Here is a 26,584-nt window from a genome sequence, read left to right on the forward strand (position 1 = left end):
ATAGTAATAAAAATAATAATAATAAAAACAATAATAATAATAATAGTAATAATAATAATAATAATAATAATAATAATAATAATAATAATAATAATAATAATAATAATAATAATAATAATAATAACAGTAGCAACAATAGTAATAATAATAATACCATTGCATATATTCAATATCATATATATATGTATGTATAATCATTTGTAGATTAAATTTATTATATCTACCCATTTAGAGATTAGATGTTACAAATACCATGCTGTGGAGATTATTAAAAAAACATGTGTTTTAGTTCCATGAACTATATTTATTTTAAGTGTTTTTTTCGAAGATTGTCAAATAATACATTGTTTATCATCATATGACAGAAAACAGATAATCTTCTTTTAAAATCCAAGACTTAAAAAAAACCATATTAAAAACAGTGTTCACCTTCAAAAAAAATTATTATAGAAAACTCCAAAAGTTTTTGAATTTTTTTTTTTTAACCTTAAAGAATATTTCTAAAAAACAAACATGCTTTGTTAAGTCTTTGTACAAATTTGTACTAACATTTTTAATGATTACAACAATATTTATAGTAAATTGTTCTACTTCATATTTTTAAATTGATCGTTTTGAAAAGATTTTAACAAAAAACTTTATAGAAGTTTTAAATCTTTTAGTTTCTTGTTAATAAATGTTTTAAGTTGTCTACCATTACGGACCACATGTGAGCAAGGTGGGTTGTATGTATCACAGTTACTAAAAATGAGATGGATATCAGAGATAAAACTACTGATATCAGAATAAACTCCATCTTTCAGTTTTGATTTGATTGTAGAGAAATCCATCGGAGTATCAATAAAGTCGGTGTAATCAGGAACCTATAAATTTTAAAAAAATCAGTTAGCATATCACATGCTAAACACATGCTCTCTTTTTCTTTACACATAAGTGTATAATCTTTACACATAAGTGTACAATCTTTACACATAAGTGTACAATCTTTACACATAAGTGTACAATCTTTACACATAAGTGTACAATCTTTACACTTAAGTGTACAATCTTTACACTTAAGTGTGCATATTGTAATTACAAACTCAAATATAACAATTATAAGCTTTATATAAAAATTTTATAATTATATACTATTTCAGGTAATATAAGAAAGTGCACCATATCTATAGTTATTAATAATTATCTTAATAATGATTTTTTAGAAAATTAAATTTATGATCTTCAATCTAGACTATATAAATATTGGTTTTATTGCTAAAAAGGTAAGTAGAAATATATGCACACAAAACTATTTTATCATCAAACAATTTAAATGTGAAAACTGTTTAAAACCTCACAAAAAATTAGTTAATTTCATTTATTTAAAAGAACAAATTCCTAAGAGTATTTAATTTAAAATAATAATTAACTAAGTAATATTTGAAATACATTCATACACCATAAACTATATACCTCATCTAAGTCCACAGGAAAAAGAAAAAGTTCTGCTTCTGTCCGTTTAAAAATCTCATTTATAAGTCCAGTGCATTGCTTTAGCTGTTGTCTTGATAATGCTGTTGTCGAACGGCATAATGAATTAGATAATTCTTGTGTATCTCCACCTAACATTGAAAAACAGTGCAAAATTGATAACAAAATTAGAAAACATGTTTAGCTATCTTTTCTACTTTTTATTTCACATCAATTTTATTTTATTTCCAACAAACTCATGTTTTTTTATTCTGATTAACAGATTTTCATTCAAAAATTTTCATTTACAAAGAAATAAATAATTTAAAAAATCAATAGTAATATCTTCATCTTTGATAAAAATTTAATTTTGCTTAAATTAATAATATGATAAACTTGAATCAAATTCTATTTGGTTTCCATGCCAACAATTTTTATTCATTATTGCTAATTCAATTAGAAGCATATCAAAATTTTTACAAAAAAATTAAAAGAATTGAAAATATTTCAAAAACACTTTATCAAATCACATACTTATTTCTAGTCTTGCTCTCTTAGAAGTATTGTCAGTAGATGGGGAAGCATGCCGTTTTTGTGCTTTTGACTTTGAATGCTCTTTTTTACTCTGCTTCTTGCCATTTTTAGACATCAAACCCAAACTTACTTTTTCTGAGAATTATTTTATAAATATATTTTATAAATTATATAATATTTATGCCAGAAATAAAATAATAGAAGAAAGAAATTTAAGTTAAAAAAGAATAAATAAAAAAAAATAAAGCTTTTTTCAACTTTCATCAATTAATTTTGTTAACAATAGTTCGATAAAAGAAGGGAGTTTAATCAGTGGAGTACTGAACTAATCAGTGCTGAAGAAGTTAAGTTGAAGAAGTTGAAGGTGAGAAGTATTGAGAAGTATTGAGAAGTATTGAGAAGTATTAAGAAGTATTAAGAAGTATTGAGAAGTATTGAGAAGTATTGAGAAGTATTGAGAAGTATTGAGATGTATAGAGAAGTATTGAGAAATATTGAGATATATTGAGAAGTATTAAGATGTATAGAGAAGTATTGATAATTATGGAGAAAAATGGAGAATTATTGAGGAATTCATAACAAGAAAGTTTCATTTAAAAAGTAGAATAAATATACTTGGAATGATTCACATGAAAGTTAAAAATAAAAAACTGAAACATTCTTATAATGCAAACACATTTCAAAAAATTCTCAACAAGTTAATTAGCAAACAAACCTCTTTGATTTTCTATTGTTAAAGCCCTTTTTCTTAAAGGAAGATCCTGGTCAGCTCCTCTGCAAATTTGACAAGTCCAAGAACCCCGGGGAATTTTTTTGATAGGAGGATAAACACATTCAACATGAAAACCACGTGGGCAGTCTTCACATAAAATTAAGGTACCATCTTTATTACACACAGTGCATAATTCGTTGTGCTCAGAAGCATCACTTTCTATTGCAGAAAAAAGAAAAAAATGCACATAAAAATAAAGAAAATACAGTGTGCAAAATAAAAATAAAAATTGTAGTGATTTTTACTAAATTTTTCATATCTGAACTTAAAAAAAAATATTTACAAATAGTTTTTTTGGGGAAAAGTTTTAAATTAAAGAAAAAAATGTTTATTTTAATACTTTATTTTTATTTTAGAAATTCTATAATCATATTTTTTTTTCTTTTCAAATTATGTAAATTTAAAGCACGAAATAAGAATTGCAGCAACGTTTTTATATTTTCATATTGGTAAATTACATTTGAAAACTCGGCCTTGATACCAGCTTCTAACAAAGGGTTTGACCTAGATGCTGTACTCGTTTTTCACCTTTTCCACTAAACTTCTTGCAGACAGGAATGGCTCCTTTTTGATTTGCAAAATGATATTACAATCAATCAAAGTAGTTGTTTTTTTTAACTGCACCTCATCCTTCCAAAGAAGCTGTTGTTCCAAACTTTTATAATTATTTTATAAATTGTTTGCTGCAACTTTTATTTTGCACACTGGTTGTAGCTTTACACTTATTACCAGATACAAATATGTTTTAATGTTAATATAACAATAGCTACATGAGTGTTAATTACATTTTTTAAATAAAAACATATTAATATGCTATTACTGCCAGGTAGCCTGTGTTTACTTTTATAATCCAATTATAAAATTACCATCTTCATCTCCATCATCATTATCATCATCAACTTGATAATTATCATTAGCCGCATCAAAATCATCTTCAGATTCGCTCTCTTCATATTCCTCTTCTTTTTCACTAACTTCTTCATCCTAAAAATACTTACTTTCTTGAAATTAAAGTTTTTCAGTATATTCTTTCGGATATTCAATTACAAATTTTGCTTTGATGATACATGCTGAATAGGGGGTTTAATTTTTCTGAAGTTGTGGTTTTCACATAACTTTGCTTGCCCCCTGAGTCTCAGTGGTATAAAAAATATATTTTCAAAATTTCATTTAACAATATTTAGAGGTGGCACACATTGGTCATTTTTATCTCAAATTAATATTTTTTTTTTTTACATTAAAGTTCTTTGTATCAATTATTGTTTTCTTTTATTATTTTCATGTAAGTTTCTTTTTTGCTGGATAACAATTAAGCTTAAATATGGAAACTAAAAGAGGTAGTTGGTTATTACAAAAAGTGTCCAGTAGTAATTTTGTAAGGACTGAAGTTCCCGAAAAACGGTTCTTCGGTATTTTTCAGGGAATCGAAAGGAATCGAAGGTTTCAGTTCTTTATCAGAATAGGAATCGAAAAGAACCGAAGTTATCGGTTCCTTATAAAAAAAGGAATCGCAAAGAACCGAAGTTATCGGTTCTTTATCAGAATAGGAATCGAAAAGAACCGTAAATTGATTACTCACCTTTTTTTTAATAATATACTTCCGTTATAATCAATATTTTTGATTCTTTTCAATATTTTCAATTATTTCGGATATTTCGATTCTTTGTAATAAAAACGGTAAATTTCAATTATTAATTAAAAAATCGTTTTTATTGTAAAGAATCGTTTTTATTACAATTACGTTTTAATAATGGCGTGCGAAATTAAATTCAAATTCATTCAAATTTAATTTACCTCCCCTAAGGGATTCCCCTTTACCAGTATAAATAGTGGGGTTTTGTGAAAATCTAATCAGTTACAATTTATTGTTTCACAAACAACTCTTACAAACAACAACAACATTACAATTTACAACAATGTCTCAAGTTAATAATGCAATTTGGAATTACTTTACCAAACTACCAGAAGTGACAGTGAATTCTGTCACCAAAAAGAAAACTTATAAATCAAGTTGTAATCAATGTCAAGCAGTGTTAACTTGCTGCCATGGAAGTACATCAGGAATGAGTAAACATTTAGGGTAAGTAATGTTTTTTCAATTTTTTCGGTAATTTCGATTCTTTTTAATATTTTCAGAATTTTTGCAATTTAAGTTAATATTAAGTAAAGATTTACTTTATAAAAAAATAAAAAAATAAAAATAGTTCTGAATAACTAAATAAACATAAGCACTGATTATTATTTATTATACAGTAACAGCTAACAGTAATACTGTTTGTTACATTTAATTTAATATAGCGCCATCTATAGGAGTTATTTCAATTTTTTCGATTCTTTTCAATATTTTCAATTATTTCGGTAATTTCAATTCCTATCCCTATAATTATTTAATTTAAATCTTTTTTTATACAGATCTCAGCATCCCATTCAAGCCAAAGCTTATCTTAAGGCAAAGAATGACAAGGTAGTGCAACTGGCTGCTGACAGGGAGGAAGTTGAAAAGGAGCTTGATAGATCTTCAAGTTTGAGAGGTTTCTTTCCAGCCACAACCACTAGTAAAAAAAGGGTGGATAACCTTAGTAAAAAGTCTCCACCATCCAGTCAGCAAGGTGGTCATGAAAAACTTCAAGTAACTCTGGATGAGTATGTTAAGGTGAGAAAAATATTGTAATTTTTTAGTAGCTTAAATAATCGTTTTTATAATATTTTACCATTTTTATTTGTAAATATTCGAATCAAAATCAAGCCCAAATTGGTAAATTGAGAAAAAATATTTCTTCAAAATAAACTCGGATCTTTTGGGCGCCGTTTGGGCCATGCAGAAAATTTTTTTTTTCTCAATTTACCAATTCGGGCTTGATTTTGATGAAACTAATGTTAGAAATCTATTTTTATATTCAATTAGAAACTTTTGAGCCCTTTTCCAAATTTATAATATACTTTAAAGTTTAATAACTCTGTAAATTAATAAAAAAAATAAATTTCCACACTAGACAACAATTTAATGATTCCAAATTAATGTCCTTTTTGCTGTAAACTCAATATTAACAAAGTTATTGAGGTTTAAAGTTTTTGATTTGACCTGTCACCTAACATGTGCATGTAGATTTAGTAAACACGTGTTTTTCAAACGTTTCAAAACTTTAAAGGCTTTTAACTTTAAACTTCTTTGTTTTAATAGATAGAGTGATTAGCACTGTCTCTAGAAACTGCAACAACTTACCCATATATATTAGGTTGTCAGGTCTTGTTTAACGTAATTTCGATTCCTTGCGGTAATTTCGATAATTTCGATTCCTTTCGATATTTTACTTTTTTTTTTATTATATCAGATAACTAAATGGGATTCACAAAGCAGCTGTCAGCTTGATTTTGATACAGTTCTCACTCTGGCCTGCATCATGTCAAATCTTCCTTTCAATATTGTGGAAACTCCAGGAATGAAGTTGCTCTTGAACTATTTGGCACCAAAAGCAATCATAAAAACACCAAAAACACTTGCTACAACAAAGCTTGACATGATTCATCTTAATGTTGAAAAGGCAATAACCAATCAACTTGAGGAAGAAGTACCAGAATGTGAAAGTGTAGCTTTTACATCAGATGGTTGGACAGCAAAAAATGGTGATCCTTTTGAATCTCTCACACTCCATTACATCAACAGTGACTTTGAGTTGAAAAAGTACAGTTTGGACTGCCAGGCTCATTTAAATAGGAAAACAGGTCCTTTACTTGCCAAAGGATTAGACACTATGATTTCAAAATATGAAGTCTTGGCAAGGCCTGACCTAGAAAGAACATGTGTGACTGATGGTGCAGCTAACATGAAGGCAGCTGTCAGTTTATCAACTTTATTGGACAAGCAATTGGTGTGTGTTGATCACATGTTGAACAATTGTTTGAAAGACACATTAGAAAATGGTGAGGTTAAGGTAATTGTTGATAAGTGCAAGAGACTTGCTCAAAGGACACATCAAAGCACTAAGGATTGGTATGAAATCAAACAAGAATGTGAATCTCTAGGGTGTAATCCAATCAAGCTAATCCAACCAGTGCAAACAAGATGGAATTCAAATGCAATGCTGTTCAAGTCAGTGTTAAGAAATGAGCAAGGTTTGAAGTCTGTCAGAGATAACAGCCTGAATGCAAACTTGACAATACTTATACCAAGTGATGAAGATTTTCAAGTAATTGCAGAACTTCATCCTTTCTTGGCAAAATGTCAAGAATACTCAGAGATTTGGTCCTCAGATAAAACACCTACAGTTCACAAGATCCAGCAACACCTCTTTTCATTGATTACTATGTGCCATAGGACAGTTACACAAAATACTTCAGGTAAAAAATATTTTTTTGTGATTCTTTCGATTCTTACTAATAATTTCGATAATTATCAACAAATTTCGATTCTTTCGAATAATTATCAACAAATTATGCAATTTAGATTATTTATATATTTTTTTCTTTTCCAGGTTCAAGAATTGCTAAAGATGCAATGACCAGGTTTATAGAATAGTTGGAAACTAGGATTCCAGATAAAGGCACTGAAGTTAATGACTTTAATCTTGCAAGTGTGTTTGATCCATTTTTATAGAGGTTATTCTATCACATTAATCAAGGGCAACAAAGATCATTTAGATGGAATAATAGACCAACTGGTAGACAATCATCCAACTACCAGAGAATACAATGAGGCTTATGAGGCTTCATTACCTTCTGCACAGCCAAACTTAGATGAAGATATGGATGATTTTGAGAGAATGGCCATGGAAAATGATGGAAATGATGCACCAACTTTGGCAGGACCATCAGAGCCTCCTCTAAAGGTAGATATTCATTTTTATTAACAATTTCGATTCTTATAAATATTTCCGATACTTATAAATATTTTTTCGATTCTTTGCGGTAAATTCAAATTCAAATTTTTTTTTTAGATGGAATTTAAGAGGTACTTGTCTATGCAAAAGCCAGCTAAGGATGTGAAGGTTTTGGAATGGTGGAAGGTCAATCAAAAGGAACTGCCATTACTAGCTGCTATGGCAAGGAAGTACTTGTGTCCACCAGTGACTTCATGCTCTTCAGAAAGGCTATTTTCATTAGGAGGAAATATTATTAGTGATAAAAGACACAATATGAAGCCAGAGACCTTTCAAAAAATAATGTTCATAAAAGAAAACTTTCCACTAGTCAAATCAAAAATAAGGTCCTGGGACAAAAAATGCCCTGGTGAACCAGGCTATCAGTCTCAACCTCTACCATCCACCTCTCAAGATCAACCTCTACCATCCACCTCTCAAGATCAACCTCTACCATCAACTTCACAGACTCAACCTCTACCATCACCTTCTCAGACTCAACCTCAACCATCTCCATCTACACAAACCCAATCAACCAAACAGACAATAATGAAAAGTTTTTTGAAACCAAATGAATCACAGTCTCAAAGTCTACTACAAAGAGCTAAAAAAAGGAAACTTGTACTTGAATCACCAATGAAAAAATCACCAATGAAAAAAAACCCTATATATGATGCATCTAAAGATTTATTTAATACTGAAGCTAGTGATAGTTCTACTAGCGTAGCTTATAGCAGTGCTAGTGGTAGTCGCAAGGGCAGCAAGGACAGTGTCACTGATCTCACTGATAGTGATTTAGAATAACTGTATTTTTCAACTGTATTTCAACTGTATTTTTGAAAATAAAAATTAAAAAAAATTCAAGTTTTTCAATTCTTAGTAACAATTTCGATTCTTTGTAGCATTTTCGATTTTTTGCGATATTTCCTGCTAAGAACCGAAATTGGAACCAAAATTTACGGTAATTTCGATTATTGCTTAAAATTAGGAGTCGAAAAGAACCAAAGTTATCGGTTCTTTATCAGAATCGGAATCGAAATTTACCGTTATTTCGATTCTTTCTTAAAATAAGGAATCGAAATTTACCGAAATTTTGAATCTTGCCTAAAATAAGGAATTGAAAAGAACCGAAGTTATCGGTTCCTTATCAAATTAGGAACCGAAATTAACCGAAGGAACCGTTTTTTGGTAATTCCAGTCTCTATAATTTTGTAGGAGCTCAGCTTCTTATCATCACATGGAAATGAAAGAAACTCAAATGCTGCTAAATCTATCTAAATTACATATCTACCTAAATTATACTAAATTACAAGAATTTTGAAGGAAAGTAAATTTGAAATGGAGAGAATATACATACCGGTATACAGAGGTTGTACAAAGACTACCAAAACTTGAGCAAACAGTAATTGAAAGATACAGATAAAAAGTATATGAAGCAATTTTGAAAATGAATGAGAAATTCTTAAGTCACAAAGAGAAGATTGTTCAAGTTCATCAATGAATGGAGCAAACAAGGTTTTTGCCTTAAAAATAAACTAAATGTATAAAAGATTTAATTGAGTCATGTAAGAACTAACGTTATGAAGATTTTGCTAAAATCAATTAAATAATTACTATGGATGGCTCATCTGCATCATCAGTACCTAGCAGTGAAGTGGTCACACTTTCACCACTTGGAACAAAAAAACATATCCAAGTTCTAAAATAAAACCTCTAGATTAGACACTCACTTCTTCTTGGGATCAAGAACAACTCTCTATTTAACAAGCAAATTCTTCATTTATTGCTACTACAAAAAACTTTGGCCATGATGTTGTACAAATTTCCATATCTCCATCTGCCATCTACTGAGCTCGGGCGATCAATAGAGGCAAACTAGCAAAAAAAAATTTAAAGGTTTTGTACCAGAATAGAAAGTGAATTCAAACAAACATTTTTGTGGTTAGCTTGCCATTATCACATCCATGAATTAACATTGGAGAGAGTGTTTGAGAAATGTTGCAGTTTACCATCAAGTGGTCCTGACATCTAGATCTTCTGAGAGTTCTAAAGCAAAAGACTACAAAGAGTTATCAAACCTCTTATTCTTTTAGGGGGTTTAATTGAAAATGACTTCATTTTCAGACTCCCTGGAGCTTTGCATCAAAAAAGGTGGATGGCAAAGGCATTAATTCACCTAAAATATTCCTTTATACTAACTATTAAATATGCCTCAATTTGAATTGAAAGGAATGAAACAGGTAACTGATTTTGTCAGCCTCATTTATGTTTGCTTTTGACACAAGTCAACTGTAAGTTATGGGACTCCAAACATGGATCTGGATTTGCTACAAATTCTGAACACTTACTCAAATGCAGATGTTAAAAAAACTGATGTCAAAGTTGCCAAAATACACCTTTGGTATCTGTCAGAGAAAAATGTGAGATTTGCTTTTTTGGATGAACGTATAATGTATAATGTATGAATGTATAACGCTCATCCAAAACGAACAAAGAAGTTAAAGAACTTATGATTCAAAATTTGGAAACCGAACCTGCAAAAAAAAAAAAAGGGAATGAACCAATTAGAGGGTAAAAGTCTAGTCTTTGAAGGAGCCATTTTGTTACCAAAAAAATAGATACTCTTTGAATAACTTGAGATCCATGATATGACAGAATATTGCAGTGATTCTCTAAAAAGCATTATGAGGGTTCTTAAAGTGGTGTTTAATACTACAGAAAGAGGAATAGCTCTGATAAAAAAAGTTTAACAAATCCGTTAGAGACAAGCAACCAAAACAATTCTTGTTGAGGGTAGTCAAGCATCATAAAAAAGTTGTCACCAAGCAAATAAAAGAAATAGCATCTTACAAATTTGAATAATGTGCATTTGTTTTACATAATCATGTCTTACATAATCATTTACATAATCATGTTTTACATAATCATTTGTTTTACATAATCTTAGTATTAAGAGTCAGTATTGTTTTGAGCTTTTGATTTCTTTTTTTCCAATAAATATCATAAATATTGAAGATTTTGTATTTTTTTAAGTGATCAAAATGTGCAACCTCTAAATATAATCCAATCTTCATGAAATTATATATACGTCTTTAAAATCACTCATACTCAGAGCGAGCGAAGCCTGCAAATATTTTGCATTTAATTTTTTTTGTCCTTCATAGTAAAGCACCTTAATACTGAACTAATTATATCAGAAATTTATCAGACTTAATAATAAGCAAAAACATTACAATTAAAATATATTTATTTAGATTATATTGGACTAAAACTAATTCTTTTCAGTACATTATGAGCTAACTAAAGTGTTTAACATAAATATCAATCCATTTCAAAATTTTCAGAATCTAATAAAATTTGGTGTCTCCCTCTAGCCATTGTTTTAAACTGCAAGTAATTAACACCACTACATTAAGTCAAGCTTTTGCATTTGCAAAAACAAATTTACAATTTTTTTATCTGTGAAAACAATAAACATTAGTAAATATTTTACAAAATAAAAATTTGTTAGCAGCTTAATAAAGAATTTTAAGAGAAATTAATAAAAATAATGCTATTATTATCTTATTTAAGAAGCAGCAAGAATTTTTGCACTAAACTATAGTTTAGTGCAAGAAATTCAAAATTTACTGCAAGAATATCAAAACTGTAGTGTTTACCTCCTCTGTATCACCTTTATATTTCGATAAATGTTTTTGATAACCCCTTCTTATTTCTACTGGACGACAGTCACTACAATACCAGTTACCAACAGGAACTTTCTTAAGAGGAGGATTTAAGCAGCTCATATGAAAACCTCGATCACAACCATCGCACAACAGCATTTCATCTTCATCACCTGATTTCAGATATTTTGTTACAAGTTTTTTTATCATTTAATTTTTGTATTTAAATTAATTCTATTTAAAAAAAAACAATAGAAAGTTATAAAGAAATTTTTTTACAATAAAACCATTTCCATACCTTTTCTTCTACAAATTCTACATTTAACATGTTGGACAGATTTATCCCAGATGATTGAACGGTCTAGTGTATACAGATGCACAAACACTTGAGAAAAATTCATGCATTTCAGCAGAGATTCTTGCCAACGATTTAGACATGTAGATGATTTTTTTTGTTCCTCTTCTTCTATCTTCTCTAGTTTTTTAACTTTATTTACTTCTGATTCTGCTTTTGCAGCCTCAATCATTTCTTTGATACGCAACCTGCGTGTCTCTTCAGTTTCTCCAAGAGGAGGTTTTAAGTACTTCATTTCAACACTCTTCATAATCTGAAAATCAAAAATCATGTCAATTTCATTATGTACTCAAAATAAAGAATTTTTTATCTTTACTAACATTTGTTTATTATGTCTGAGGTTAGTTGAATTTAAAGATCTAGAAACAATCTCTTCCTCAAAACTCAAAATTCTAATTTCATCCCTTACTAAAATGTACTTTTTAAATCATTTATTGTAGAAATTTTTGTTTATTTTTTGTGACTTTTAGAATCTATTGAAAAAGATCTAAAAAACACATTTTAAAACTGCAACTTGAAAAACTTGATGGGCTTTTGTAACTTTACCTTAAAGAGCTCCTGAGAGAGTTCAGCAACAGCAACTTGTTTCTCAGAGTCTGGAATTATGACTGGTGTACTACACCGAGATGTATCTTTTTTGTTTAAGTGAAGTGGCAATTTAACAACTGGTTTAGAATCCCCCTCATGCTCTGTTCTAGTAACTTTATTTTCATGATCAATTTCACTTTCTGAATGACCATTTACAAACTGTTCATTATTAGTTTTACTTTTTTCAGTGTCATTGCTTAATACTGGTACATTACTAACTAATTTCATCATTTTCTCTTCCATCTTTAATCGCCATTCTAATCTATTTTCTTTACAACCACCTAAACCAGCCACCCAAAGTTGTTCTTCTAACTCTACTAATTGGTCGCACAAATTTGCTTCAATAAAATCATCCATTGTTTTAAACATGCTCTTGTCAATATCGTTCTTATCGTCTTGCTTATTACTTAATTTTTCCCTCCTAGTTCCTTTTTTTAACTCTAATTCTTGTTTTTTATCATAATAATTCAAAATTTGTTCTTTCTTTTGAGATAAATTTATCTTCAGTAAACGCTCTCGTATACCACGAGAGTTCAGTGAGTCAATTATAGATTCTAATTGCTCTTTACTAGTTACTGAAAACCACTTTGTTGAACATCTAGCCGAATATATTGAAAGATCTTCACCATTTTTAATGCTATCCATATGAGTTTTTAAGATAGTACTTTTATTACAGAGTTCATGGATTTTGTTTGAATAAGGCAGTTTATAACGTTTAAAAACTAAATCTTCAATAGATCTATTATTTTCTTTAGCTTCTACTATATCCTTAACTGTCACATTTGGTAAAAATGACTGCTTGTTAGCAACATCTTTTCTTTCGTTCTGAAATGAAACACAAATTTGAAGAAGAAACATATAAAATAGTTGAGAAAATGTTAATAATTGTAAAACTGATGTACACTAGAAAACAATTGCTGGTCTCAGAAGAGAAAACTTACACCTGATAACTCCAGATCACTTTCTTCACTTTCATAATCTGAAGTATTTGCAAGAAAAAATGCTCCACCATCATTATTTTCTACAAGAAGTCCATCAGTATATACCAAATTCCAATAGTTACGAAAAGCTCTATCTTGCCCTAATGGTTTTTCATTTATCACTAAATTGTAATTAAAGATTTCTTTTAAAATTTCAGACTCCTTCAGCTGATATTTTTCAACAAAAGATTCCTCCATCTTTTTATCCTTAGCTTCTTTCTTTTGTTTTTCAAGTTGAAGATCTTCTTCTTTTTGATCGTCTTTTGTTTTCACACTATAAAAGTTTTTATAAATAAAAGTTTTTGAGAAAGTAAGATAAAACTTTCTTTTAATTGGAAAAATAATTTGAAAAAAAAAAAAATTTTTATTTTTTAACTCAAGTTTCTTTTGCTCTTTCTTTTTTTTCATTTCTTCTCTGTGCTTATTCCTGTCAGCAAGCACTTTTTGCCATTTTTCTTTTTGAACAAGTTGCTTTCGCTTTGACTCTTCATGCTGAATATCTCGAAGTTGTTTCCTTAGTTCTTTCAATCTGTTTTGGGAAAGAAAAAATGTTAGAAATAGAAAATTTTAACTTCATACAAATTATGCTAGCTGTAAATTAAAAATTATTTTACTTGTCAAAAGCATCTTCCATATACTCTCTCACAGTTGATAACATGAGAGCTTGATTGCATATTAAAACAAGAATTTTCAATTTGTCTTTAGGTGGAAAATCATAAATGCACTTTGTTACTAAATTGTTCATTATATCATATTCAGTATGGCGGAAAGATACACAAGGATTATCTGATAGTTGCTGCTGTCCTCGACGTTGCCAATCCACCCAGTTAATTCGAGAATCTAAAAAATTTTTTCTAAACACAATATAATTCTAAACACAAAAGGATGATATTGTGCAGTCTTATCAAAGAACTAATTCTCTTACATGACACCTTCTCAGGAGTAAAAATCAGAAGTCTGATAAAAAAAAAAATCTCATTTTTTTAAAAAGAAAAAATGTTTGAAAGGTGAAAAATCACTTTATTCTAAAATTTTTTGACCTGAAATTTTATTAAAAAAGCACAATTAAAAATGTTTTTAGTGTGAACAAAAATTACTATTTTTTTTTTTGTAAAGACTGTTTAGGTATCCAAAATTTATGAAATTTCAGCTTTTTGCCTTTTAAAAAAAATTGAAAATATTTACTTCAGAGTTCCTTATATCTATAAGACATATTTTTTTCGGATGCCAAAAAAGTTGATTACAAACAATACTTGTTAACTTTAAATTTTATTTGATATTAAGAAGTGTTCAAACTTAATTTATCAAAAATATTGTAAAAATTTAAATATTACATTTTCATAAAATGTAGAAATATTTTTCAAAACAATATTACATACAATCTAAATAATTTAAACTGAAAAAAAAAATTACAAGCCTCTCAGAAAATACAGTAAATATGCTAACACAATCATATAACTTTCTTTTTCAAGACTGTGGTATAAATGGTTCATAATTATCCAAACATAAACTTTATTTTAAATTTAAAAAAAAAGTGGTGAATGCATAAACTTATATGGCAATAAAGTATTGAAAAAATTAAAGTTAACAAATAAAAATGTTTAAAGAAGTCAAAAAAAAACAAACTGTGACTCACTAGTTTTAATCCCTGACGAGAGAATATGCAGACGTAAAATTTCTGTCAAAGAAAATGGTTCAATTGGTATCTCATGAAGAGCCATCCCTTGATGCAGTAAAGGCCAGGCTGCTGCTGCTCTTGAACTCTGAGAAGTTTCTTTTGCCTCAATTAAATCAACATTGTTAGATTGAAACCCTGTTGAAGACAGAGCTGAAGTTTCATCACCTGAATTGGACGAGTGCTCATCAACTTCTACTTGTTTTGTTTCTTCTTGTTCCATACAAAGATAGGAATGAAGAAGGGATTTGAGCAGTTTAAAATACTTTCCTTCTGCATCATGCTCAAGAAGAGCTTCTTCAAGCCACTCTATAAACAAGCTTCTTTTAATCCAGATAGTACAGAAATATTTTCAGCTAATTTTTAAATAGTAATTAAAAAAATAATTCATTTATCTAAATTATAACATACCAAAAGTAATTTTTGTATCTAGTTCTTTAGATATATTTAACAAGGCTCCAAAGATGTTTACAAACTCAACCACCATTATGGCATCACCAATTAACTCTGGTTCAAGTTTGCATTTAAATGGTACCAGTGTTGGGAAAGGCTAAAACAAAACACTTTTACATATACTGCACAAAACCAATACTCTTTGAAGCTTATGGTTGAATCAAGAATATTACACTAAAAAGTCAGCTATTTTAAACAAAAGAAGTTGCCTTATGATTAGACCTTTGATATAAGAGTAGTTTAAGAATAGTGATTAAGCCAGGTAAATAAGACAATATTTTTTTTAATTTAAATGTTAAAATCACAGAAAACTATTTTGTAATCTTTTGTAAAAAACAAAAAAAAAAAACAAAAAAAAAACACTTTTAAAAAAACAAAAAAAAAAAACTAAAATAAAAAAAACCTTTGAATCTTCTAACTGCAAGTCTTCCCTAGGTTTTTGAAACTCTTTCACAAAATCATTTTCTAATTTTTTAATATCATTTAACACTTCTTTTTCCTGTAAGCAAAGAAAAAGATTAACATATCACATTCTTAAGATAAGTTTATGTGTGCAAACCATATTACTGTGACTTACTTTCTCTTTTTCATCTTTTTTTCTTGCTTTTTCTTCATCTTTTTCTTTCTTTTTTGATAATTTAGGTGCTAAATCTTCTGGTTTTGATTCCAGTGAAGACTCATTTTTCAAATTCCCCTTCAACGCCCCTATGTAATTTTTTAGAACTTATATAGAGAGTTTTGGTAAATTGTATAAAGATTCACTGTATGGCCATTCTGAGCAAAAAATATCTCTTTAAATGTTTTATCCTGCTAAGATTGAAAAACAATTATGAATCTCATTTTTGTTTGAGAAGATTTCAAAAATCAAATACATCAATTTTTGCAAAAATTTCAAAAACTGATGCGTGTGGAGGGTTAAACTGATGCAGCTAGAAATTGAATTTTTAGAGTTTAAAATTTTACTCGAAATGCAAAAATATTATTCTATGTATCAGTTATTTATTGCTAACTAAATTTTTATTTTTTACATAAGCACTGGCATTGATTTGTTAAATTAGCACTTAAATAACAATCTAGCATCAAAGTAATAAAATTGTTTTTTTTTTAAAAACTATACTATCATTATTAAAATGCTGTTAGTACTTCCTATTTATCTTCACAAACTGTTTTGTTGTTTATTAACATTGAGTTTTACCGTAATCACATTAAACATGATCACATTTAAAATGATCTAAATGAACTAAACAATGAACTAAAAAGAGGAAAAGACAAAAAAGTTTTGTTTTAACTTACTTTTTCTTTTTTTAGTGCAGTGCACTCTTAACATTTAAATTTATTTATAAGATTTGAAACTGTGAAATTTCATTACTGTTTAAAAAAGCATTCATGTTAAAACTAGCAACTTTTGCAATAGCTTTATACCACAGATTGAAAATAAAAGAACAAATACAATTGTGTAGCCACAATAATTTATCTTTACCTCACCAAAAGAAAATTTTTTTTTATCGTTTACAATTTAGACATCCACGCAGTCCATTGGCAATTGGGTTGTAGTGGTTTAAAAGATGTATGAATCAAAAGAGTCTCAAAAAGCAAAAAACATTTGCTTTCAGCAACTTTTCATTTTAATGCGAACATCATTTTAATTATTTTGCTGTTTGAACATTCCAATAAGATTTTGGTTGATATGAAGCAATTTTTTAGAAAGGATAGTAGCATTCATGTTAAATCATAGTTATTATATGGAACAAATAATAACATCCCATTAATACTTTTATGCTTGTTAGGGATTTATGTTTTTGTATTAGGTTTTTGAAACTTAAAATATTTATTAAAAAATTTAACATTAATCATGCATTCAACAAATTGTTAAGACAGGTCAAAAGTAGGTAGCTGGGCAAAAACATCAACTTTTAGTGGTTTTTATTTTACTTATTCTAATGTGAATTTGAAAATGTTTTTTAAAATAATTTTAGAAAGTTTAACTATAAACTTAATTCAATTCCATTAAGTTTTAAAAAATAAATTTGCCTACAAAAAATGCTATGCTATTTCAACCTGAATTGACCATATGTAAAATATAAAAAAATATATATAAAATTATAAATAGAATATATAATATACACTTTTATTTTTTTGTATACTTCAGGATTATTTTACTTTTGAAATTTAATTATTTAAAAAGGCTACTTCATACCTGAACTTTCTTTTTTCTTTGCTTTCTTGGAAAAGGATTTAACTTCAGGTGAAATAATAGAAGTCATCCCCAAAGAGTACCTATTTACTTCTGATTGCTGAAAATAAATATATAGAACAGAGTTTACAGAAACAGAGACAAAAAAAGTTACAAATATGTTTACAACTTTTAAAAAACTCAAAGAATATTAGAGAACAATTAATCAGAATACCTTTTAAGAGCAATTTAAATTCAAAAGAGAAAAATTATGCTTAACCTTAAGCCTTCGTTTTGGTACCAAAATGAGGGTAAAAAAAAAGGAAAAAACCTTTAACTAACAAAAATAACAAATAAGCAGGCCCTTGTCAAGTAACTTATTTATGACTAAATAATTTTCAAGTAACTACTTATGACTAAATAGTTACTTGATAAGGGCCTGCTTATTTTTTTACTTTTCAATTAAATTATCAATTCCACCAGAATTGTAAGAAGTCATATCTTAATTTTAACAATAAAAGTTGATATATTCTTTACCTTAACAATCCAGTAGCCATCATCACTAGAAGTAGTAGTTCTGAGACAACACTGCTTCAGGAACATTTTCAATTTTTCTTTTACAAATATACCTTTTTCTCGTCTATAAAATGAGAACAAGGATATTAAATATGTTTTCCATATCAGCAATTAAAAAAAAATATTAATAATATGAATAAATATTAATATTAGGCAAAATAACGGAGAATTACCTAACACAATTTCCTTTTAAAGGTACAAATGTTCCTTTTAGTGAACCTTTAAGAATTTCAAACTTGTATTCCAAAGAATTGGGCTCTGGCCATGTATCTTTGTGATCCATAAAAGATTGTTGTTTAATCTTATTTTTATTGGGGGACTTAAGAGAAACAACAGTTGAAGGTATAGCATGTTTGCAAATGAATGTGACATTTGAAATATTTGGCACTTCAGTAACAATCCCCTTTTCCCTGCAAGAATAAATAAAGTAATTTCATAAATTGTTAAATTTCAAATTCACTTGTAGCATTTTTTCATTAAGAATGTTATAAGTGTATTTACCATGTAACATTCTTTTATTAAGCATTTTATAATCAATTGTAACACAAAATAAATTTTTTAAGTAAAACTTATCTTTAGTAAAAAAGCCATTGAAAATAAAATACCAGAAAATTTATTTTTATTACCACTCAAATATTTAAATATAGTGCCTCGGAGTGAAAAGGGTCACTGGTCTAAATCAGGCACTAAAAATAGGTATCAAATCTTGGTTATCATCTGGTATTGATATGATACCTTACAGTATTGATATTGAGATCACATAATACTTGTATCAAGGGTATCAGTTGGATCGGCATTGTTTCCAGTACATTAGGTATCGCAGCTTGGTTCTTCACAGAAATTTGTAGTTTATTTTTATAGACAATTAGCGATTAGAAATAGTTAATTTTTTATAACATCTAAGAGTTATGTAATTGATTCATATAGTATAATTGAAATTCTGAATACCTATCAGTTAATGTTTTATATTTTGTTGCATGATATGCTTTGACTGCAGGTCCCACTAATCTCTTTACATGATAAAGAGGATGATGATTGGAAGAACACCATACCTACAGATGAACAGTTCCTACTCTAAATCAGTTAGAGAATTATCAGTTTTTTTTTATAATTAGACAAAGAGGTCTGAATTGAAATGTCAGTAAGGGAAAGTGACTGCATTTATTAACTTCATAGAGAAAAAAAAAACCAGGGAAGCAACCAATCAGTAGAGAAATTCTTAAAGGACTTATTATCAGACCTAAATAAGAGATTCTCAGATAAAGGCTGTATACTCCCTGCATTTGCACTAGGCTATTACCTCCATCTAATTTTCCATGGATTTATCTTTGATTTACAGCCAAAGAATACTTTGAGAATTCTTCATTATCTTCCTCAAGCTCTGACAGTAATAATGCTAGTGAGACTTTGATGTTAGTAATACAGAAAATTGGGAGGGAGATGAATATAGAGCTAATATCTGAGTGAAGGAGAAGGATGCTGCCTCACATCAGGCACCTGGAAATCCGCCTATTAAATTGGAAATAGGCAAATAACAAAAAAAAAGAAAACTCAAAAATGGAGGTAATGCTGACACTTTTGTATGGTGGAAGCAACATGCAAAGGAACTACCTATACTTTCAGGTGTTGCATAATCTTGGTTAGCAACTCCACTGACCTCTACATAATCTGAAGGCACATTTTCTGCTTCTGGCTTTGTCATTGTAAATAGTAGATACAATCTTGAAAGTGTTTTTTGCAGAACTATTCCACTTTTGAGAATCATGTCAAAAAATGGCCCAAAAAACCAGAAAGTGAAAGTGAAAGCCAAATGGAACATGAAGCAGACTTGTCAGGGCCAATTTAATAAAAGAAACTTCTCAAACACCAACCAATATCTTTTAGAAAAGATATTCAAATATTCTTTTAGATGGTTAAAAAAAACCTAAACTTCCAAAAAGCTATCTTGCTTGTATTTTGTTCACAAGAAAATTTAGAAATTCACATTTTCATTTTTTTTCTTATCAATATCAATAGACTATATGACCATTCAATACCATAAAATTCTTTTTCCTATTGGTATCATGTGGTATTGGATTGATGCTGATAGGATCAACATTGGTAGATACATAATACCACACCATATGAGACCATCCCTCTCATATCATCTCACATGGTGTGATATCTAGTGCTTAGTCTAAACTAAATTAAAATATAAAATGGAATACACATTTTTTACTGAACTAAAATGTTAATGTTATTGAGCTGATCATGAATAAAAGTCTTATTTTCCCTTCCCATAAGTAAGCATCAATCCATTACAGGGTTCATGGCAGTTTTAGAAATCCATTTTCCCTGAGTTTTCCCTGATTTTTACCCGATTTCAAGTACTTTTTCCCTGAGTTCAGGTGGCGAAAAATATATAATTCTCCTTCCTAATGTTGAAGGATAAAATACTTTCGCAACTGAATCCATGTTCCCCTACTATTTTTATCAAAATTTTTTAAGGATATAAATACTTCTTAATTAATTGATAGCAATCTGTTAAAGGAAGGTTTTTAAGTAATAAAAAGTGGTTTAATAAGGAAACAAAACCATAAAAGTTCAATAAATATTTATCATATTATCTTTCCATGCAATTTATTGATAATTAAACCTTATTCCTTTTATTATTCTTTTATTTAAAAAATAAAATGAAGAAGTTTTGTTAAAAGATTTTTCGAACAAAGTAATGTGTTTTAACAAAATATAAACTTTATATGAGAACCATTCTATATAAAGTTATTTTAGCAACTTTCTCTTTTGCTCTAAGATACTAAGTGCTAGCTCTAATTTCTTAATTTCTTCGTTTTTCTCATTTGCTTTTCCTTTCATAGCATTAGCTTTAGAAATTAACCCTAGATCTTGCTTCTCTTCAGCTTCCTCAACAAATTTTACAAAATCAAACTGCAACATTTCACTGGTCTTCTTCAGTTGATCATGTCTTGTTTCAACATCTTTTATTTCATTGCTAACAACTTTCTTTGCCAATTGATTTGGTTCTTTTTTATTAGTGTCTGTTATTGAACTTAGGTAGCTTCTATATCTTTCATGGGATGATCTTACATTGATTATCATTTTGTTTGTAATTTCAATATCATATGGCTGAAGATTATTTGATAGCATATGATCTTTAACTAAACCCCTTGCAGTTATTGATTTTTCATTCAAATTTTGTTCAAGTGTTGCGGCATTTATACTAAAACCTCTCTCAACTGACAGTTGATGCCAACTCATTATATTTACTTAGATTGCACTTTTTAAAATAGAAGTCATCTAAACTATCTCTATTCCTATTGAATTCATGAAAATTGTTTTGATAAACCCTTGATTCTCTAAAGAAATTTGTAAATTGATTTATAGCTTTATCAGAAAAGACTGGTGAAAGATACTTTAAGCTAATCAAGTGTTTCAATAAAGATTTGTACTTCTTTTCAGCATTTTCTGGAGTCATTGTTATCAATGCATTAGGGTTAAAAACCTGAGAATTGCATACAATGATAGACCCTAATGGAGTTCGCTCCATGAACTTTTCAAATAATCGTACATACATGTTAGTGCAATCTTTTTGGAAACTTTGAATATCAGTAATTGTTATCATATCTTTCTTTTGTAAAGAAGCTAATCTTGTTTCAGCTGCAAATCCTAGTTTGATTTGATTTCCCTTAAGTAGATTATCTTTTTTATGAAAGTCAACTTCTGGTATAGACCAATTATCAATAACTTCGCGTTTCACAAACAAGCTCAGTATGGAGAGCAACAGCTTTTCTAAGTCACTATACATGAATGGAATCATTGGCTTGTCAGTTTGGTATGCCAATAAATATGGCTCTAATATGCTGGCAACAAAGCTGAAAACTTCAAATTTTAAAAGAATAAGTTTGTCTTTAACAGCTTTTTTGACAATTAAAAAGCTTTTTGATTTGGGTTGCTTTGAAGATGGTAACTTTTCCCAAAACTCAATTAACTTGCATATATCAGGCCAGATTTCAATGCCACGATCTGCAACAGATTTGCTTTCAACCCACCTTGTTTCACAAAAGAAAAGAGGGTATTTTTTTGCATCTGTGACTGTTTCATAATCTTGACGCCTAGCCGGGCTGTCATGAAGAATTTGCCAACACCCTTTCAGAATTTCTTTAATATTCCATGTGGTTGATTCAATGGCTGCTTTAAAGGTACCATGAATTACATGCAAGGAGCAACTTCCAATATTTATAAGCTGTGGCATCTCGTTGTTCTTTCTGTGTTTATTTAGATCATTGAGAAATTTCCAATTTGTAGAGGGTCCATCCATGGAAACTTGAAACATTTTACTTGAATCAAATTTCGATAAGTTTTCGTTGAAATGAGTAAGAAGGTCAGAAGCTGTAGAATGACCAAGAAAAGCTGATGTCCAATATCGTATTTTGACTTTGTCATTGACATCCCAATATCGAATGAGTAGGTCCATCTGACATGTTTGGGTTATGTCGTTCAAACTCTCATCAAAAGATACGATGTAACAATCTGATTTTGTGATTTCTTCTTCTAAGAGTGTCTTGAAGTATGGCGCTAGTCCATGGTTAACAATGTATGATACTTTTGAGGAACTCATGGTGAAATCTTCTGCTACCTTGCTGTCAGGAAACATCTTTTTAAAAGTGTTGTTTAATTTGCACATGAATTATTAGAGTAGCAGCTCATTGTAGATTACAGTGCCCATATGATCTCAGCGTTAGTTGATAAGGGTGATTTAGTTGAGGAATCAATGGTTGTTTGTTTTTTGGTGGAAAATGTCGTATTTTTTTCTTCACATCTAAGTGACTCAGCTTGCAACTCTTTTCCATTAACAAAGAAACAGCTAACAGGCTTTGCAGCAGATGCTTTTTACCTAAAATAACATAATTGAAGATTAAACATTTAGCTTTCAAAAATGTGTCACATTTTAATGTTATTTTTTTTTTCACAGTCAGTTTAACTTGCAAAACTTGAAATAGTTATGTGAAAACAATAAAAGCAACCAAAAGGTTGATTACAATCTATTAATAACTGAGATTATAATAAAAAATCAAGAACTAATCAAACATTATTTCTTTTTAATTTTCACTCTCAGGTTAAAAAAGTTTATATAAATACCTGCAGCATGACTTTTAACAGCCTGAATACCCATATTAGACAATTCAAACGATTTTTTACATCTTTTGCAATGAGCTTTAGTTTTTGCATGATCATCAGGAACTAACCAATCTTTATAAATATGGTGTTGTAACCAATCTTCTTGAAAATAGGTCTTTTCTGAAGTCATATCTTATATTATTATATTTAATTAAATAGTTATCTTTAGATATGGTTACTATATATTATAAAAGTTATAAAACCACTGTAGTGAGCAACTTTCAATTAAAATAAAAATTTGTATATTGCAAAATAACTTCAAGTTATATACAAAACTAAAAAACATTCCCTGAGTTTTCCCTGATTTTAAAGATTTTCAAAAAAAGTTCCCTGAATTTTCCAGGTATTCCCTGATTTTTCATAGTTTAAAAACTTTTCTCTGGTTTTCCAGGTTTTCCCTGAGTGCCATGAACCCTGCATTAGTGTCTGTTTGGTTTTGTTCACTTTTAACTTTAAAATTAAATATATTTGCATATAAATTAAATACTAGATGATAAGATTATTTTTTAAACTAAATTTATTATCATTAGGCATTAGTTAAATAGTATTACTGAATCTATAATATTTGTGCATGTGATCAAACAAATGCATATATTATTCATAAATTTTGGCAATCAGAATTAGTTAAATAGTTGCAAAGCTGAAACTTGAGGGAATCGACAGAGGGGATAATAAAGCCATGGGCTGTCAGCCAATCAAATAATTGAGATCATATTTTTGATTTCACTAAAATAAAAAAATTAAACTGTTTCAATACAAAATGTGACTAGAAAAGTTTGCTGTAGGAATTTTTTAAAGCACTCCCCTGAAATAGGTTGTCAAAAATTCATTAATTTAATAACATAACACATAACAAAAGAACTTTTTTATACAAAAAAACATTTTAATAAATTAGAAAGGATTTTAATTAAACATATTAATTCCACTTAATTTTAATAGCTTTTCTAAGTCTTTTCTAAACCTAGAAAGCAAAACAACAAAAATAAAAAAGGGATTAGGTATACAAATGCATAATCAGTATCACCACAAATAGGGCTGGGAATGACTAACTGACTAACTTATTAATGTACTTTCAATTTTTTTATTGGAATAAAATAATTCAATTTTGATGTATTTTTTAAAATTTATCACTATTTTGTTATGGTTTGTCTGAAATACTTCAAGCTTTAATAATCTTTTAATTTAGATGTAAGGCTCTCTAATATCAGAGACAAAGTCTTTAGCTAATATGTTATACTTTTATCACTGGTTTTTGTTTTTTTTAAAAAAAATAACATTTGCTCAATGCTTATAGAAAAAAAAAAAAGTTGAGAGCATGATTTTCTGTTTAATTAGAATTTGTACAAATATTTAATAGTTTTTAGTGAAATTTCAGTCTCAAGAAAGTATTTATCTAATAAAATCTATGAATATTCTATTGTAATAGAAATATTTCAATTGCAATTTTGTAGTTGTCTTCATTATTTGTCTAAAGAAATATGTGTGATGTAGTATCTTAACCAGGGTATAGGTGTCATATGGTAGTTTAAAATATGGTACATATATTAAACTTCAGTTGAATGTAATTTGTTATCTTGATTATTTTTTTTAGCCATCCTTTTATTGAAATGTTCTGTTATTGATAGACAAAAAATGTTGTCACTGTTAATTATAAATCATTAAAAAAAAAAAAAGAAACTAAACTGATGATGAACCATAGGTGGTTTCAAATTCTTTTATTAACAGGCAGACTTTCTTTAAAGTAATACTACCATAGGTAATTCAATTCCTCTATACTTTTTAATATCATTAAAAACATTCTACATACCACTTGCCATTAATCTTTCCCTCTAATTTTTCATTTATTTGGTAACGATTTTTGAGAAAGTCAAAAATATCATCGCATAAGATTTGAACTTTAGAACGCCGAGTGTGATGAACCAGCATTAAGACGGACCTTTTAAGTGGAACAGGCAATACCTCCAATGTTTTTCGAATATTTTCTTCAGATTCTTGTGCTTCTTTGTAAGTAAGATTTGGTCTTAAACTTAACTCACAACTCCATACTAAACTATTACACAATATCATTCGCTGGTAAAATGCTCTAAAAATTTTAAAAAGGAACTATAATCAGCTGTTAAACTGACAATTAACATAGCCATAATACAATCTAAACAAAATAAGTCTAAGATTTGTATATTGAAAGATAAGGTGTATTAAAATAAATTTATTTCATTTTATTGTTTAGTAAGTTTTAGGAAAAAAACAAAAGAACTGACCTAAGTCAGCATTTTAAATATTTAAATGGACTTACTCATAATCTTGAAACACTTCTCCAGTAAGATGACAGTAAAAAACTTCATCATCTGCTTTTAAATTAGGTGGAACTTGTTCCTGTACAAATGGTTTTTTACGTAAGAGAGGCATTAATGTATAGGGTTATATCTAAATGAAATTTCACGATAAAATTATTTTTGGTTTAGCTATGCATAAACATATTAAAAACACTACAGTTAAGTCTTTACTAATGGCTTAAGTATTTTCACTTTTTTGCATGATATAGGAGATTGCATGGTAAAAAAAAAAACTTCTCTAAACATAGTATGTGATGCTTAAATATAACTAGTTTGTAATAGGCATATATTACACCGGTGCATGGTATAGATGCAAAAGCGAGGTTTTATATATGTATATAGCCACATTCTTTATACGACCTGGATAATTGATTTACAATGAATAACAGCTACATATTTTGAAATTGTGGCTTGAGTAACTATGTATGGCAAAGTACATATTTAATAGCGCGGAAGAATCACTCACATAATGATATTTCTTTAAGCGCGGGATACCTGCATCAGGCTATCATTTTACGGAGAATTTTTTATGGCTAGACTGTGCAACTTGACAGTTATCCATTAGTCTTTCCTTCATCTTCTACGCATTGTTGCAACCAATGATTCATCTATCAGTGTTGTCAAAAATAGAGATAGTGCCCTTTTAACTGACTCGAAAATGCCACCAATGTGGGGTGAAAGTAGACATTCAACTGTCCAGAAATTCAAATTCTAAAATCCAACTTCGGCTTCAGTCACTTGCTTTCCTTAAAATACGAACTGAAAAATGCTTACTAAATATGACCAACTGTCAGCATGGTAGTTACGGGATACGTTAATACAAACTATGTTTATAAGTAGATAAAGCTTCATACCAATAAAAATTAAATTTGAAGTTAGAACCCTGGGCGCCTTCTTGGTTTTTAAGACCTATCAATAGTATTATTTACTCTGAGGATGATACTTTTTAAGAGTGGTATCATCAAGTAAAGAGATATAAAAAAGTAAATTAGTTAAGCAC

The 26,584-nt window shown here is 28.8% G+C and overlaps 1 protein-coding gene and 1 pseudogene across 1 annotated transcript; both read right to left on the bottom strand.

The window, feature by feature from the left end:
* Window positions 1-283: 283 nt before the first annotated feature.
* On the bottom strand, window positions 284-26,001 carry LOC145182554 (bromodomain adjacent to zinc finger domain protein 1A-like). The gene is made up of 20 exons (XM_090083917.1): window positions 25,545-26,001; window positions 25,059-25,334; window positions 18,250-18,486; window positions 18,038-18,140; window positions 17,525-17,621; window positions 15,905-16,032; window positions 15,731-15,826; window positions 15,286-15,424; window positions 14,836-15,183; window positions 13,814-14,039; window positions 13,576-13,728; window positions 13,161-13,473; window positions 12,178-13,044; window positions 11,575-11,884; window positions 11,271-11,449; window positions 3,622-3,739; window positions 2,699-2,914; window positions 1,984-2,118; window positions 1,453-1,601; window positions 284-863 (listed from the first exon to the last, which is right to left on the bottom strand). Exons 1-20 carry the CDS (start codon window positions 25,655-25,657, stop codon window positions 639-641), a joined length of 4,428 nt encoding a protein of 1,475 aa, XP_089940043.1. The 5' UTR covers window positions 25,658-26,001; the 3' UTR covers window positions 284-638.
* Window positions 20,731-23,511, bottom strand: LOC149889868 (uncharacterized; annotated as a pseudogene).
* Window positions 26,002-26,584: the final 583 nt, after the last annotated feature.

Source organism: Hydra viridissima, unplaced genomic scaffold (genome assembly GCF_058129835.1).
Source record: "Hydra viridissima isolate aposymbiotic clone 2 unplaced genomic scaffold, HvirCarnegie_v1 scaffold_4, whole genome shotgun sequence".
Taxonomy (NCBI): domain Eukaryota; kingdom Metazoa; phylum Cnidaria; class Hydrozoa; order Anthoathecata; family Hydridae; genus Hydra; species Hydra viridissima.

Bases quoted from the DNA above. Each gene is read 5' to 3' on its own strand.
- LOC145182554 (XM_090083917.1), bottom strand. From the start codon at position 25,657: ATGCCTCTCTTACGTAAAAAACCATTTGTACAGGAACAAGTTCCACCT. The intron at 15,425-15,730 runs GTTTTTTTTATT...GTTTTGTTTTAG, and splicing joins TGCAGTTAGAAGATTCAAAG to CCTTTCCCAACACTGGTACC. The intron at 13,474-13,575 runs GTTAAAAAATAA...AAACTTTTATAG, and splicing joins AAAGAGCAAAAGAAACTTGA to TGTGAAAACAAAAGACGATC.